General features: G+C 42.4%; 1 protein-coding gene across 7 annotated transcripts in view; it reads right to left on the bottom strand.

Annotated features, from left to right (window-relative positions):
• Positions 1-9,027: 9,027 nt before the first annotated feature.
• FIG4 (FIG4 phosphoinositide 5-phosphatase) overlaps positions 9,028-15,403 on the bottom strand; it is a 128,944-nt gene continuing 122,568 nt past the window's right edge. For 2 of the 7 annotated variants that reach the window (XM_008007375.3, XM_008007374.3), the window contains exon 23: positions 9,028-9,368. In XM_008007375.3, coding sequence (XP_008005566.1) covers positions 9,191-9,368 — 178 coding nt within the window. In that variant the 3' untranslated portion in view covers positions 9,028-9,190. Of the gene's footprint in view, positions 9,369-12,415; positions 14,368-15,098; positions 15,216-15,403 lie in introns of those variants that run through there. The other 5 variants (XM_073022403.1, XM_073022405.1, XM_073022402.1 and 2 more) reach the window with 5 other exon arrangements.

Genomic DNA, 15,403 nt, shown 5'->3' with positions numbered 1-15,403 from the left:
GTGAAGGCACAACTGCTGGAGTCAGCACCAATCAAGGCAGGGATGTGAGAGCGTAATGGTGGGATAGTGTGCCTCACCACCATACACTCTCAAGAAACGGCTGCTTCTCAAGTGAGAATGTCCTTGATGAAGCAGTAAAAATCAATTTTATTAAATCTCTACCCTTGAGTATAGTCTTCTTAAATATTCTATGTGATACGATGGGAATTATGCCAAAAGCACTTCAGGCTGCACATCCACGTGTAATGCTTGCCTTAAGGAATACTGCAACTGTTTGAGTTGCGAGCCACTAGCCACTTGTTCATGGAAGACTATTTTTACTTGAAAGAACAATTGTGAGACAAACTGTAGTTATTCAGACTTGGGTATTTGGCAGTCTTTTGCTTGAAAGTGAACAAAGTAAGCCTGCCTATCATTATGAGGAAACTCTCAATATTTGTTGCCAGTGATAAAATGTGAGCTTTTCAAACAAACATTAGAGTTTTGGAAAACTTGTATTCACCACTATGAGTTTGGCAGCTTCCCAATGCTTAAAATCTTTTCTACAAGATGTATTGGATGTAAATGAATGTGTCAACATTTGGAAGATCCACCAGTGACTCAGTGAACCATTATTTTCCAAATTATCAGTGCATGGTGTTACAAAGTCACGCATGGGTAGAAGAACAAATCTAATTTCAAAATTAATCAATGGATTTTAATGTCTCACACTGAAAAGTTCATTGATAGTTTCAGATATCATAATGCAACTGACCTTTAAGAATCTATTGCTTGTTGAGTTTAGTGTATTAAGAAAGAATATTCACAATTATCTAAAAATGCTATTTTTTTTTGAAACACAGTCTCGCTCTGTCACCAGGCTGAAGTGCAGTGGCACAATCTCAGCTCACTGCAACCTCCGCCTCCCAGGTTCAAGCAATACTCCTGCCTCAGCCTACCGAGTAGCTGGGTCTACAGGCACATATCACTATGCCCAGCTAACTTTTGTATTTTTAGTAGAGACGGGATTTCATCATGTTGGCCAGGATGGTCTTGATCTCCTAACCTTGTGATCTATCCACCTCAGTCTCACAAAGTGCTGGGATTACAGGCGTGAGCCACCGTGCCCAGCCAAAAGGCTATTTAAATATCCTTTCCTCCTTTCTCCGACTTCATATCTGTGTAAAGATGGATTTTCTTCATGTGCTTCAACCAAAACAACATATCAAAACAGACTGAATATAGAAGAAAATGCAAGAATACAGCTATCTTCCATTAAGCCAGATGTTAAAAAGATTTGAAAATGTAAAACAATGCCAATCTTTGTTAATCTTTTTGTTTTGGAAAAGTTATTTTTCATAAAAAATATGCTATTTTCGTCAGCATGATGAGTTTATTATGGTTCTTTTAAAATTAATAAATATTTTAAAAGTCAGTTTCAATTTCTAAATGTGGTATATCAATAGAGAGAACCCATGTAAACAAAAGCACCTCAGGGGTCTTCAACAATTTTTACGTTTGTAATGGAGTTCTGAGAGCCCCATTTGAGAAACACTGAGTTAGCATACCAAGCCCTTCACAATCACACCAGACCTATCTTTCTAGCATTATTTCCTGACCTTTCCCTTCCCATCACCACCCTCCCCTTCCACTGCCATTCCCATGTCCAGAAATACCTGATGACTTTCAGGCCCCCTGTATTAGTCTGTTTTCACACTGCTGATAAAGACATACCTGAGACTGGGAAGAAAAAGAGATTTAACTGGACTTACAGTTAGACATGGCTGACGAGGTCTCAGAATCATGGCAGTGGGTGAAAGGCACTTCTTACATGGCAGCAGCAAGAGGAAATGAGGAAGAAGCAAAAGCAGAAACCCCTGATAAACCCATCAGATCTCGTGAGACTTATTCACTATCACCAGAATAGCATGGAAAAGATTGGCCACCATCATTCAATTACCTCCCTTTGGGTCCCTCCCACAACACGTGGGAATTCTGGGAGATACAAGTCAAGTTGAGATTTGGGTGGGGACAAAGCCAAACCATATCATTCTACCCCTGGCCCCTCCAAATCTCATGTCCTCACATTTCAAAACCAATTATGTCTTCCCAACAGTCCCCCAAAGTCTTAACTCATTTCAGCATTAACACAAAAGTCCACAGTCTAAAGTCTCATCTGAGACAAGGTGAGTCCCTTCTGCTGATGAGCCTGTAAAATCAAAGCAAGCTAGTTACTTCCTAGATACAATGAGAGTATAGGTATTGGGTAAATACAGTTGTTCCAAATGGGAGAAATTGGCCAAAAGGAAGGGGTTACAGGGCCCTTGTGAGTCTGAAATCCGGTGAGGCAGTCAAATTTTAAAGCTCCAAAATGATCTCCTTTGACCCAAATCTCACATCCAGGTCATGCTGATTCAAGGGGTGGGTTCCCATGGTCTTGCCCTCCTGGCTGCTTTCACGGGCTGGTGTTGAGTGTCTGTGGCTTTTCTAGGTGCATGGTGCAAGCTGTGGGTGGATCTTCCATTCTGGGGTCTGGAGGATGGTAGCCCTCTTTCCACAGCTCCATTAGGCACTGCCCCAGTAGAGACTCTGCGTGGAGGCTCCGACTCCACGTTTCCCTTCCGCACTGCCCTAGCAGAGGTTCCCCATGAGGGCCCTGCCCCGGCAGCAAACTTTTGCCTGGGCATCCAAGTGTTTCCATACATCTTCTGAAATCTAAGCAGAGGTTCCCAAACCTCAATTTGTGACTTCTGTGCACCCACAGGCTCAACACCACATGGAAGCTGCCAAGGCTTGGGGCTTCCACCGTCTGAAGCAACAGCCCAAGGTGTACATTGGCCCCTTTCAGCCATGGCTGGAGAGGCTGGGACACAGGGCACCAAGTCCCTAGGCTGCACTCAGCAAAGGGACCCTGGGCCCGGCCCATGAAACCAATTTTTCCTCCTGGGCCTCTGGGCCTGTGATGGGAGGGGCTCCCATGAAGGTCTCTGACATGCCCTGGAGACATTTTCTCCATGGTCTTGGGGATTAACATTAGGCTCCTTGCTACTTATGCAAATTTCTGCAGCTGGCTTTAATTTCTCCCCAGAAAATGGGTTTTTCTTTTCTATCGCATAGTCTGGCTGCAAATATTTTATGCTCTGCTTCCCTTATAAAACTAAATGCCTTTAATAGCATCCAAGTCACCTCTTAAATGCTTTGCTGCTTAGAAATTTCTTCTGCCAGATACCTTAAATCAGCTCTCTCAAGTTCAAAGTTCCACAAATCTCTAGAGCAGGGGCAAAACGCCTCTGGTCTTTTTGCTACAACATAACAAGAGTCACCTTTGCTCCAGTTCCCAACAAGTTCCTCATCTCCATCTGAGACCACCTCAGCCTGGATTTTATTGTCCATATTGCTATCAGCATTTTGGGCAAAGTCATTAAACAAGTCTCTAGGAAGTTCCAAACTTTCCCACAATTTCCTGTCTTCTGAGCCCTCCAAACTATTCCAATCTCTGCCTGTTACCCAGTTCCAAAGTTGCTTCCACATTTTTGGGTATCTTTTCAGCAATGCCCCACTCTACTGGTACCAATTTACTGTATTAGTCCATTTTCATGTTGCTGATAAAGACATACCTGAGACTGGGAAGAAAAAGAGGTTTAATTGAACTTACACCTCCACATGGCTAGGGAGGCCTTGGAATCATGGCAGGAGATGAAAGTCACTTCTTACATGGCAGTGGCAAGAAGAAATGAGGAAGAAGCAAAAGCTGAAACCTCCGATAAACCCATCAGCTCTTGTGAGACTTATTCACTATCAGGAGAATAGCATGGGAAAGACTGGCCCCCATGATTCAATTACCTCCCCCTGGGTCCCTCCCACAACTCATAGGAATTCTGGGAGTTAAGATTCAAGTTGAGATTTGGGTGGGGACACAACCAAACCATATCGCCTCCAAATAGGCTACCCTCCTTATTTCCACTGTTCTTTTGAATGCCATCTCTACTACCCCTATGTGTCAAGTTTCTACTTGTTCTCTTAAAACCAAATTTAGTAAAATTTTCCTTCATTACCCTACAAAGTAAGTTACACCCTCCTGGGCCCTGGGAGCTTTGTGCAGAGCTGATGATCCTAGGAAATCATTTTGTATTAGACTGTGTGACTGGAGACTGGGTAATTTATAAAGAAAAAGAGGTTTAATGGACTCACAGTTCCACATGGCTGGGGAGGCCTTGCAATCATGGCAGAAGGCAAAGGAGGAGCAAAGTCACATCTTACATAGCAACAGGCAAGACCTGTTCCCCCTCCATGTGCGGGGGAACTCCCCTTTATAAAACCATCAGATCTTGTGAGACTTATTCACTATCATGAGAACAGCACGGGGAAGACCTACCCTCATGATTCAATACCTCCCACTGGGTCCCTCCCACAACACATGGGAATTATGGAAGTTACAATTCAAGATTTGGGTGGGGACACAGCCAAACCATATCACATTGCTTATACATCTGTCTTTCCTCTATGCAGTGAGCTCCTCAGGTAAAGGAAGAGTATTCCAAAAAAGGAAGACGAAAGAGAGGAGCAGAAATTTCACTCTCCTGCCCTGACCTAATGACTCTGGGTCAAAGGGAGGGCACTTGGTTGTTGGGGCAACCCCCTCAAAAAAGGGATGTGCTAGACAAGACAGGAGATATACACTTGAGCTACTAAGGGTAGCTGCCAGGCACACATACAAACCTTCTTTCCCCAACACACTTCCAGAAATGTCTTCTTTTAATATGAGCCAAAGTTGCCCACATACAAATTTAATCATGCACCCCTTCCCTGTAGGAAACCACCCAGAGAACTATCTAGCTATTAAAACCACAGGTGAGGCAGGACACCATTGTTTCCAGAGTGCAGGATCTTTAGGATGCACCTGTGTTAGGTATTCTGCCAGCTTGGGACCAGATGGAAAATTTAATCACCAGCCCAATCATCTCTAAGACACAATGGCTGGGGGTTAGGGAGAAGAACAAGAGAACTTTGTTTTCAAATTATAATTCCCATCTTAAAAGGAAAAATGATGGTGTTAGAGGAGTGCTGAACTTATTTGCTTCTTAGCAGAAAAGAAAATCCAAGTGAAAGCATTTACCTTGTCTCTGCAACTAACATTGAGGCAATAGCATTTAAGATTCCTCTCTCCCATTATCCACGCCACGTTTCCCTGGTTTTTGACCAGAATCTTGGTTGCTACCTAGTTTAGCGAATCCGATTTCCTGGCCCTTCTCTTTCTCTATAAACTAAGGCAAGAGGTTTAGTTTTATAATTTTCCTTGTGAAAAAAATCGTCGACCCACGGAGGATCAATTAAGACAACAATTTTTATTTACCAATTGGATTGCAATTACACTGCAGTTTCCTCGAATGTACTGAAGAAATGAACCCACAACAATCCTGTGTATGGGTAGCAAGAGTGAAATTACAGCTTATTGTTCTTTATTAGCAAATGACCCTCAACTTCTGAAACAGAAAAGGGAGGCTCAAAATTCTGTTAAAGAAAGCTGCTCACGTGCAGATAGAAAAAACTGACCTATGCTAGGGGCACCTCAGAACCATGCAGTTTCCAAAATAATCCATTTCCTCTCCCAAAGGGAGGGTGATAAATCTTGAAATAAGGAAAACAGATCCTTTTTCCTTCAATAAAGATTCATTTAAGCAATACTTATCTCAACAGAACATATAAAAAATGCTAGGGGCCAAACCAGAAAAAGAGAATGTATCTTTAAACTGATTTTAAAAGAGCAAAACACAATTTCAAGAAAAAGCATGTTTGGGACACAAGAACATCTTCGCCTTCTCTGGCCACTCTAAGCAATCTCATTCCGACCAGCTAACCTCAGAGGCACGTGTGGGGACAATCGTGAGGCACATTATTTTCCAAAAGGAGAAAATACTTCTGATTCAGCATCTGGTAAATTCTAGGAAGAAGAAAACTCAGTGAGTTGGAGAAAAAAGCTTTACTGTGAAACATATAATAAGATACAGGACAATTTTCGACTAAAGTTGGAATCTCATTTTCAAGTGGCATCTAATTTATTCACATGTAAGTGAAGAATAAAGTCTATTTGGATTCTAAGTGGAGTCACTTTTCTATGGAGAAACGAACTTCACATAAAATAATTTCCATTTGGATCCACAAAATCTAAGATTAAACTCTGAGGACAGAGCACAATCCTATGAATTTTGCCTCAATGACAAATGAATGATTTTCCAAGCCAGAACCATTTGTTCAATACATGTGTCCAGTCTTCTCAACAGCATGGCAGGGAGTGTATAAGCTGGAAAAGTTCAACCAAGATGGAAGGATCTCCAGGTTTGACAAAATGATATATGACTTGCTCCATAGTGGTGGCTAGATTTATATGCTAAGTGACTTTAAGAGGCACGCCCCTCCAGCCCTATCTCCCACCATCTCACACACACACACACACACACACACACACACACGCACACACCCTTAGGAGGTTCTCACTGTTATTTCAATGTGAATGCTTTGCCCTTGGGTATGATAATACAACCAACAAAATTTTATTTCATGGGATCTGGCCATTATTTGCTGAGATTTCAATTTATGACCTACTGTGTCTCAAGGTTCATTTAGGTTGTCTTATTTAAAGAATTAAAATCTACAATGCCAAGCTGAACTAGGACATCTTCTTTTTCAGTGACTAGGACATGGTGAGCATTAATATATAACCTTGTTCTGAGATAACGCTGAGGTACCAGGTTAGCAAGTGCTGGTGATTATATGTGATCAGTGATCTTTCAGTGAATATTTATACTGTGCTAGACACCACGCCCAGTGCTTTACAGGTATCTTCTTTCTCTCAGCAACTCGCTACACTACATGAAAAAATTGAGGATTGGAGCTACTAGGTGATTGCTCAAAGACCCACAGCTACTAGTAAGTGATGGAGAGCAAAGCTCCTGCTTTTAACCGTATTTGCTTCCCTTTGGGTCTACAAATAAGAGCAGTTTCTATATTTTCCATGACATATTAGCTTTTTAGTACTTTCAGATATGCATTTACTGTTTACATGCTCCTTGAGGTCATTAACCTTTTTCTAGAGGTTAAATGTTATGCCTGGTTTGCTATCATCAATTTGCAAAGCCTTCCTTGTACATCCAAAGTTGAAGTAATCTGAATGTCAAGATAATAGCTCAGATACCATCTTGTTACATCAGAATTGTGTTAACTCTGGAAAGGACATACACAGCTGCCTTAAATTGAAAATATCGGGGTGTTGGTGTTGAGAACACCATCACTGTCACCACCAACCACTGCCATCATCAACAGCAGCTACCATTGACAGCATCATTTATGTGCCAGGAACCATGGCTGTTTTACATGCAGAGTCTCTTAAGTGCCATAATAAGCCAATAGAGTAGGGATTATTATCCTCATTTTACAGCTAAGGAAAGTTAAGCTCAGGGAGGTTGTGAAAGAAGATCTGGATTTCAGATCTTCTCAAAGAACTTTAAGTTCATCCTTTTCTTAAGTAGGTGGACCTCTAGAAGCCATGTTAAAAATAAATTTTAAAAATGAAGATCAGTGTCTGATCTATAATTGGCACCTCTGCAGCAATTTGGGATTATTCTTTGACTTGGGAAGATTCATGTGAGATCCCACTCCCACACACAACAGCTAGCTATTGTGTTAGATATTCAACCTGCGCCAACACAAAATTCCTCTTACTTATTATTTTGTCATTCTCTAATCTTTACTTCATGATGGCATCAATCAAAAATATCTGTCAAATGGGGACTTAACCTTTCTTTGCAACATAAAACGTTCCACAGAATTCCCAGCACATCAGGGTTGGTGATAGCTTACAAGTCATTTTGGCTGACCAGTTTTCCTTCTCCCATTAGAAGGCTTGGATTTCTTCTCTATATTGTTTATGAGGCGGGAGAATGGGACAGTTTGTAACAAAAGTATACACATAATGAGATCAAATCATTTGTGGTAAACTGTTAGGAAATGCAGAAAGTTGTCCACATTCATGTTTGACTATACAGAGAACAAAACACGTGCTGTGATCAGTCAACACCTGACTGAACACCAAATGTCAAAGTATGTAACGCAGCTGCATGCCACAGGAAGTCAATTGGAATAACAATTTTAACAATTGATTTTGATATAATGTTGTTTTTTTTTTTGTTTTTTTTTTTTTTTGAGACGGAGTTTCGCTCTTGTTGCCCAGGTTGGAGTGCAATGGCCGATTTTGGCTCACTGCAACCTCCACCTCCCAGGTTCAAGCGATTCTCCTGCCTCAGCCTCCCAAATAGCTGGGATTAGAAGCACGTGCCACCACACCCGGCTAATTTTGTATTTTTAGTGGAGATGGGGTTTCTCCATGTTGGTCAGGCTGGTCTTGAATTCCCGACCTCAGGTGATCCCCCGGCCTCAGCATCCCAAAGTGCTTGGATTACATGAGCCACTGTGCCCAGCCTTGATATAACTTTATACTTACAGAAAAGCAGCACGAGTAGCTCAAAGAACTCCTGTTTACTTTTTACCTAGATTTACAAATTATTAATATTTTGCTCCATTTGATTTATCATTCATTTTTTTTATCCTGAACCATTGGAGAGCACTTTTTTGACATCTTGTCCCTTTATCCATAAATATTTCAGCATTTATTTCCTATAAACAAGGGCTTTTAGAATAATGAAATTTCTGATCAAAATTAACAGAGTTAATCTATGTTAGATTATCTATGTAGTTCTGATCAAAGTTAACATAGAAGCCACAAGAATAAATGTTAAAATGTTAACTATAAGGAAACAATACTTTGCTTTCATGGATAAAGATAATAAAAATACTTCGCCTTCATTCCTCACAAGAGAGGAATTTTTTGGCCTGTTTTGCTTATTAGGATGTTCCCAGACCTTGCCATGGTGCCTGGCACATGGCAGGTGCTCAGCAGATACCTGTGAATTCCTGAATGTGATGGTGTGATAGTATATCGACCACATGTGTAAACAAAGTATTTCTAAAATAAAGAAAGGCAACAACAGCAAATTATCTAGTTATTACTTTATTAGCTATAATTTGGAATTTGCAAGTGACAGAAAAGGGGAAAGGCTTCAGACGCAAAGGACATTTGATAAGTTACCCTTTGAAGATGAGACAAGACAGGTTCTAAGCTAATCAGATGTTGCCCCCATGTGGGCCTGCGCTCTTTTCACAGATAGCGGTTCCTGATGTACTCTCGGTACATGGCAGAGTCCTCTTTTCCTAGGGGCTGCATGATACCTTGGCTGGCCTGGATGTGGGCTTGGAAGATCTCTGTAGATTTTCTGTCCACTCTTGGGGGCTGGACTTCATAGATGTTATCTTGCGAGAAAGCTGAGATGGGTGTTCTATAAAAGATGAATAAAGAGAGGGCTGCATTAAAGAAAACATAAGGAAGGACCACAGGGAGCGGTCTCAGAAGCACTTGAGAGTCGCTGGCATTGAATAAGCAGCCTTACTTTTGATAAGCCGCTGGGATGACCTCCCCAGTCCTTGCGGGGCTGGTTTTCTCCTCTGTCTGGAGGACAGGGCTGGACCAACACCTCTGGGAGCCCAACCTGATTGCACAGGCAGGGCACACCCCTCTCCTCTGTTCCCACATCCCTGTGCACACCCACATCTGTGTACCCATCTGTCTCCCTCACATGACTGGGAGCAACTTTAGCTAAGGCTGTATGGACTTTTTGCTCTTTTTCCTTGGCACATGATAGGAACTCACTGGTTTTTAAGGGAAGATTTAGTAGAAATCCGTGAAGCAAGGGATAATAATAATGCCTACCTCACACAGTTGTAAAGAGGAGTAAATGAGTTTATATGCATATTTATATGTATAAAGTGTTCACTTAGCATAGTGCCTGGGAGCTCAGTAAATGTGAACTATTGTTAACAATTACAGGTACAGAATTTCTTACCACAATTCTGAAATTCTAAAAGCTGAAACAACCAGAAGTTACTTTGCTGGCAAAATGTAACCCAACTGAAACTCATTTTGTGGCACGTCCTAATGAGCTGACAATAATCACCCCCACTTCCTGTGAATATTAATGTGTCTAATTATTGGACACGGCCTCCAATCATGCTGGGGATATTATTATAAGGTGTATGTACCATCCTGCTATGCTAACTGCCAATTCAGAATTCTGCAACTCATCTGGCCTCCGGCTTTTGGAAGACGGCCTGTGGGTCTGTAACAGGCCACCGCTTCCTTCCTTTTTGGGGTAATTTGAGAAGCACCCAATAATCTCTCTATTCAAAAATATCCCTCCATTCCCACCCCACTGAGGCTGCCACAAGCTTAAAATTGCCATCCACTCCTTGGGGAAGGCACTGTCTCCAGAAAGGCCTTGTCAAAATGCAGCTCCGTGTCTGACATCCTTAGCAGGAAGTAAGCCTTCAAGGGATGAGTCAACCAAAAAGTCAGGTATGATGCAGAGTGTGTGTGTGTGTATGGGGTGTGCAAGCACACGTGCATGCCCAGGAAGGTCATGAAAAGGGGACGATGGTAAGCTAACACGGCATTGTGAGAGGCTTGGGGGCACAATGGCAACACACTCTGCCACTTGGCTCAGGGCTGGCCTGTAAGAATGGGGGTGGTTGGCCATAACAGGGCACCCAAGATAACACAGGGAAAGAAAATCTGGAGAATCTATTCTGCTGAGCTGAGATCTCAGCCTTGCTAGGGTGCATCTTATCAGAGGAATCAGAAAGGCACCCTGGATGCCAAATTGTTTGGTCAGCTGGGACCCCTGTGGAGATTCCCTGCAGTCAGACACAGAACTGGACCTCAGACCCAGCTGGGTCTGTATTTGAAATATCAGCATTTCACTGGACACTAGATAGTATGGTGACATACAAAGGAAGACGGAAGTTGTACAGTAAAATCCCCCAAAAGGGCTCTATCTTCATAGGATGGGCTACAATTAAATGTGGGTCTTTTTTATGCTCCCAGCAAACAGTCAAGATAGTTTACTGTACTTTGCCTTTATCTAGAACAATGACACATCCTGAGATGACTGGAAACTACATTAAATTGCATTAAAATAACACAGAACCAGGGGTGACCAGGGGAGCAGGCTGCCCTGTCTGCACATGAGGCCCTTCAAAGGATCAGCAATAAGGAATCTCAGCTCCTTAGAGTAGGCTGGGTCTTTAAAGACTTCGATAGGAAGAGAGTCAATGACATTTTGGTTATAGAGAGAGCATGAGGACAGCAAAACTCTTACTGTACATGTTTCTCAAACACTGATCTGTCTTCAACCTGTCAGACAGCCATGTCAATGGCAGACCAACAAGAAAGATACTGCAGTCTGGAAAAGGTTGAGGGTTTTATCGCCAAGCCAACATCGACAGCACAAAGAAATTATTTATAGATCAAAGTATACAATGATATTAATATATACTAAAGAACTTTATATATTTGTTATGTCTAATGCTGCTAATCTCTATCTTTTGCAGACTCATTTGTCATCAGATTCACTAGATTAAAAAACAGTGTGTATGCATGTGTGTAGATGAGATATGGTGTGTATATATATACACACACACTATATATATATAGTTATGCTTTATATCCACTTATATATGTATACATATTCTTTAAAAACAATGCAGAAGAAAGGGATATATATATATTTTTTTCAACCATCCCCACCAAGTACTGTGCTTTAAGTGAAGCCATGTGAACTTTTATAATGGTCATTCTATTGTGCAGATATTGGAACAAAAATATAGTTAATGAGCATATGGGGTTTGGAGCCGATAAATCTAGATAACATATTGTAACACCTATTATTTCCTAGGTAGAGCTGGAACATCTTGTCCTTAAAATGTGACTGTTTTTGTTTTATACTGTTACATAGAAAAGATCAATGAAATACACGATAGAGACTTAGAGGCTGCTACAAGGTTGGTAAAGTTTTCTGTTGAAACGCCATTAATGTACACATTAATTAAATATAAAAACCAACAATATTTACCCAATATTTATCATAGAAAAACTACTGTGCTTCACATTTATCAGTGCTTTTCACCTTTTTATTGCAAAACAAAACCAATACAGAAAATCACACAAAACAACAACATAATTATTATAAAGTGAACATCACCCAGGTCAACAAACACAAATTCTGACAACCAACCCAAAGCCCCTTCCAGGTGCCCCAACACAATCAAAATCCCCTACCCTGACTCATAAGTAACCTTCTCCTGACTTCTATAGGAATCATTTGTTTGCTTTTTTTTTTTTTTTTTTTTTTTTTAGACAGAGTCTCGCTCTGTCGCCCGGGCTGGAGTGCAGTGGCCGGATCTCAGCTCACTGCAAGCTCCGCCTCCCGGGTTCACACCATTCTCCTGCCTCAGCCTCCTGAGTAGCTGGGACTACAGGCACCCGCCACCTCGCCCGGCTAGTTTTTTGTATTTTTTAGTAGAGACGGGGTTTCACCGTGTTAGCCAGGATGGTCTCGATCTCCTGACCTCGTGATCCGCCCATCTCGGCCTCCCAAAGTGCTGGGATTACAGGCTTGAGCCACTGCGCCCCACCTTGTTTGCACTTTTAAAAAAAGACACTGTCGTTCAAATGTGCATCCCTAGATTCTATAGTCTTGCTCATTTCAAAAGTGTGATATGCCTTTTAATCTACAGATGCTCTCATCTTTCTCTTTCTTTCTTTCTTTCTTTCTTTCTTTTTTAAGAGACAGGGTCTTGCTGTATCTCCTAGGCTGGAGCGCAATGGAGTGATCATGGCTCACTGCAACCTCGAACTCCCAGGCTCAGGTAATCCTCCTGCCTTGCCCTCCCAAAGTGCTGGGACAGGCTTGAGCCACCGAACCCGGCCTCTCACCTTTCTTTTTCTTACAATGTATCTGTTGAAGAATCTGGGTTGTAGAGTTTCCCTCAGTTTGAATTTAGCCGCTTGCATAGTCAAGATGCAGTTCCTCTGCCCTTTATATGTGCTGTGGGTCAGCAGGTGGATCCAGAGGCTGGTGAGATGCTGTTTTGATTGCTTTGGGAAGACTATGGGTGGTGGTGTACTCCTGCATCAGGAGGGCCACAGTGTCTGGTTGCTTATCTTTTTTAGGTTAACAGCCATTGAGGCCAATGCCTAGATCCAGTAATTCACTAGGGCTTGTCAAATGATCACTCGCCACTTCGTCTTCAATCCTTTTTAATGTCTTTCTTCATTTCTTTTTAAAGCTTTGTATTTTAGTTCATTTTGAAATAGTATGTTTCTGTTTTAACCTCTTTTATTATCTTGTCTTTCTGGCATGGTTTTGTTGTGTGTAGGAATGTTATTTTGCTGTTCTTTATAATTCTATGATGAGATTGGCCCTTGATACTTTTTTGTTGCTTATTGTGCAAAATTAGTTTTGCAGAGCCTTAAGAAGATGTTGCTCAGGAAAGATTCACTTAACTTCACAGAACTGTCTTCGGTTGTTTCAGTGAAGTGTTGAAAACTACTGCAGCTTGCTCTCTGAGGTTTCCTCTCTGCTCCCCTTACTCAGTGTCGTCTGGGCTTTCTCCTTCCTTCATCTCCATTGTCCTGCTCAATTTTAATGCCACTGTCAGCAATTTCTCCTGCCGTGTCCAGGAAGGGAGCTTTGGCCATTTGGGTTCAAGAGTGTATGTGGCCTAGACGGCCTCAGCCCCTTTCAGAGCTCAGCAAAAACCCCTTGCACTCCCCTGGTACTGAATTGGGTGAACCCCTTCTGTTTCAGCTGCAGTGATTTCTGGCAAGTACCTGTGAGCTATTTTGGGGTTCTCCTATTCTCAGATGCCCCACTATTCCCTCCTGCTTCTTCCCCTTGCACACACACTGCTATCACGCAGGTCTTATGGTTGTGGGTGGTTGACCTCCACAGCCTCTAGATTTGTGGGTGTGTGGGCATACCGTATCACATACTTTTGAGGTAAGGGTTGTCTGTGGGTACCTGGTTTTGCTAAGCAGTTGTTCGGTTTTTTGTGTGAGGATTCAGAGAGATTTTAAAATGATGCTGCTGCAGTCTTCTTCCAGAACCGACCAGGCTCTATTTTTAAAAGTGTATTTTTCACCCATCCCTCAAACTGAGCCCTACATTTGCTATACTGTCAGCTTCAGGGCTCCATTTTCCTTGTTCTGGAGATGGGCACGGCCACGCCACCCCTCCTTACCCAGGGCTGCTCTCAGAGAAGCTCCTTCCCAGCTCAACTCCCACGTCTACTCTTGCAGGACCTGTTCCCTTCAGAGACAGTGCATACTGCAGATGTTCAGATGGACCAGCTACCTGATTGATGGGAGACTTCAGGGGTGCGGGTGAGGTGGGAGCCCTCTTAATCTTGTGGTTCATCTGCATGTGGCTAATCAGGTATTGCCTATATAGCAGTAGAGGTACAAGAAGAGTTAGAGAAATGTTTTAAATGACTACTTATCAGATATACTTTTATTGTAGCTAATGGAAGATGGTACACCATCTATTCTAATGTGAGCTGTGGTCTCAGAAACATTTGACAGTCGCTAGATTGAATAAGCAGGTTTACTATTAACAAGCTGCTGGAAGGACCTCCCCAGTCCACTCAGGGCTGTTTTTTTTTTCTCTGCCCGGAGGACAGAGTTGGACTAGTACCTGCCTGGGAGCCTTGCCTGATGGATAGGCAGGGCACGCCCCTCTTCTCTGCTTCCCACAGCCCTGCGCACACCTATGTCTGTGCACCCATCTGTCTCCCTCATGTGATTGGGAGCAACTTTTGCTGAGGCTGTACAGACTTTTTGCTCTTTTTCCTTGGCATATGGTAGGGACTCAATGGCTTTTTAAGGAAGATTTAGTAGAAATCAATAAAGTAGGGGATACTAAGAATTCCTACCTCACACAGCTGTTGAGTGGAGTAAATGAGTTTACATGTATAGCATAGTGCCTGAGTGCTCAGTAAAGGTGAACTATTGTTAATTACATGGCCATGGTGGGTCATGCCTGTAATCCCAGCACTTTCAGAGGCTGAGGCAGGTGGATCACTTGAGGTCAGGAGTTCGAGACCAGCCTGGCCAATATGGTGAAACCCCGTCTCTACTAAAATTACACAAAACAGCAGCTCGTGGTGGCAGGCACCTGTAATCCCAGCTACTTGAGAGGCTGAGGCAGGAGAATTGCGTGAACCCAGGAGGCGGAAGTTGCAGTGAGCCGAGATCAGGCCATTCCAGTCTGGACAACAGAGTGAGACTCTGCCTCAAAACAAAAACAAAAACAAAAAAAACAATTAGATACATAATTACCATCTGCAATTCTGAAATCCCAAAAGCTATAATAACCAAAAGTTACTTTGCCAGCAAAATGTGACCCAACTGAAACTGATTTGGGCCTTGGGCTTCATGGACAAAGAAGCCCTGGGTGGCTACCCAAGGACCTCACTCCAC

The sequence above is a fragment of the Chlorocebus sabaeus genome, chromosome 13 (assembly GCF_047675955.1).
Source record: "Chlorocebus sabaeus isolate Y175 chromosome 13, mChlSab1.0.hap1, whole genome shotgun sequence".
NCBI lineage: Eukaryota > Metazoa > Chordata > Mammalia > Primates > Cercopithecidae > Chlorocebus > Chlorocebus sabaeus.
The sequence above is the reverse complement of the archived record's forward strand: the minus strand, read 5'-3'. Positions and strand labels throughout refer to the sequence as shown.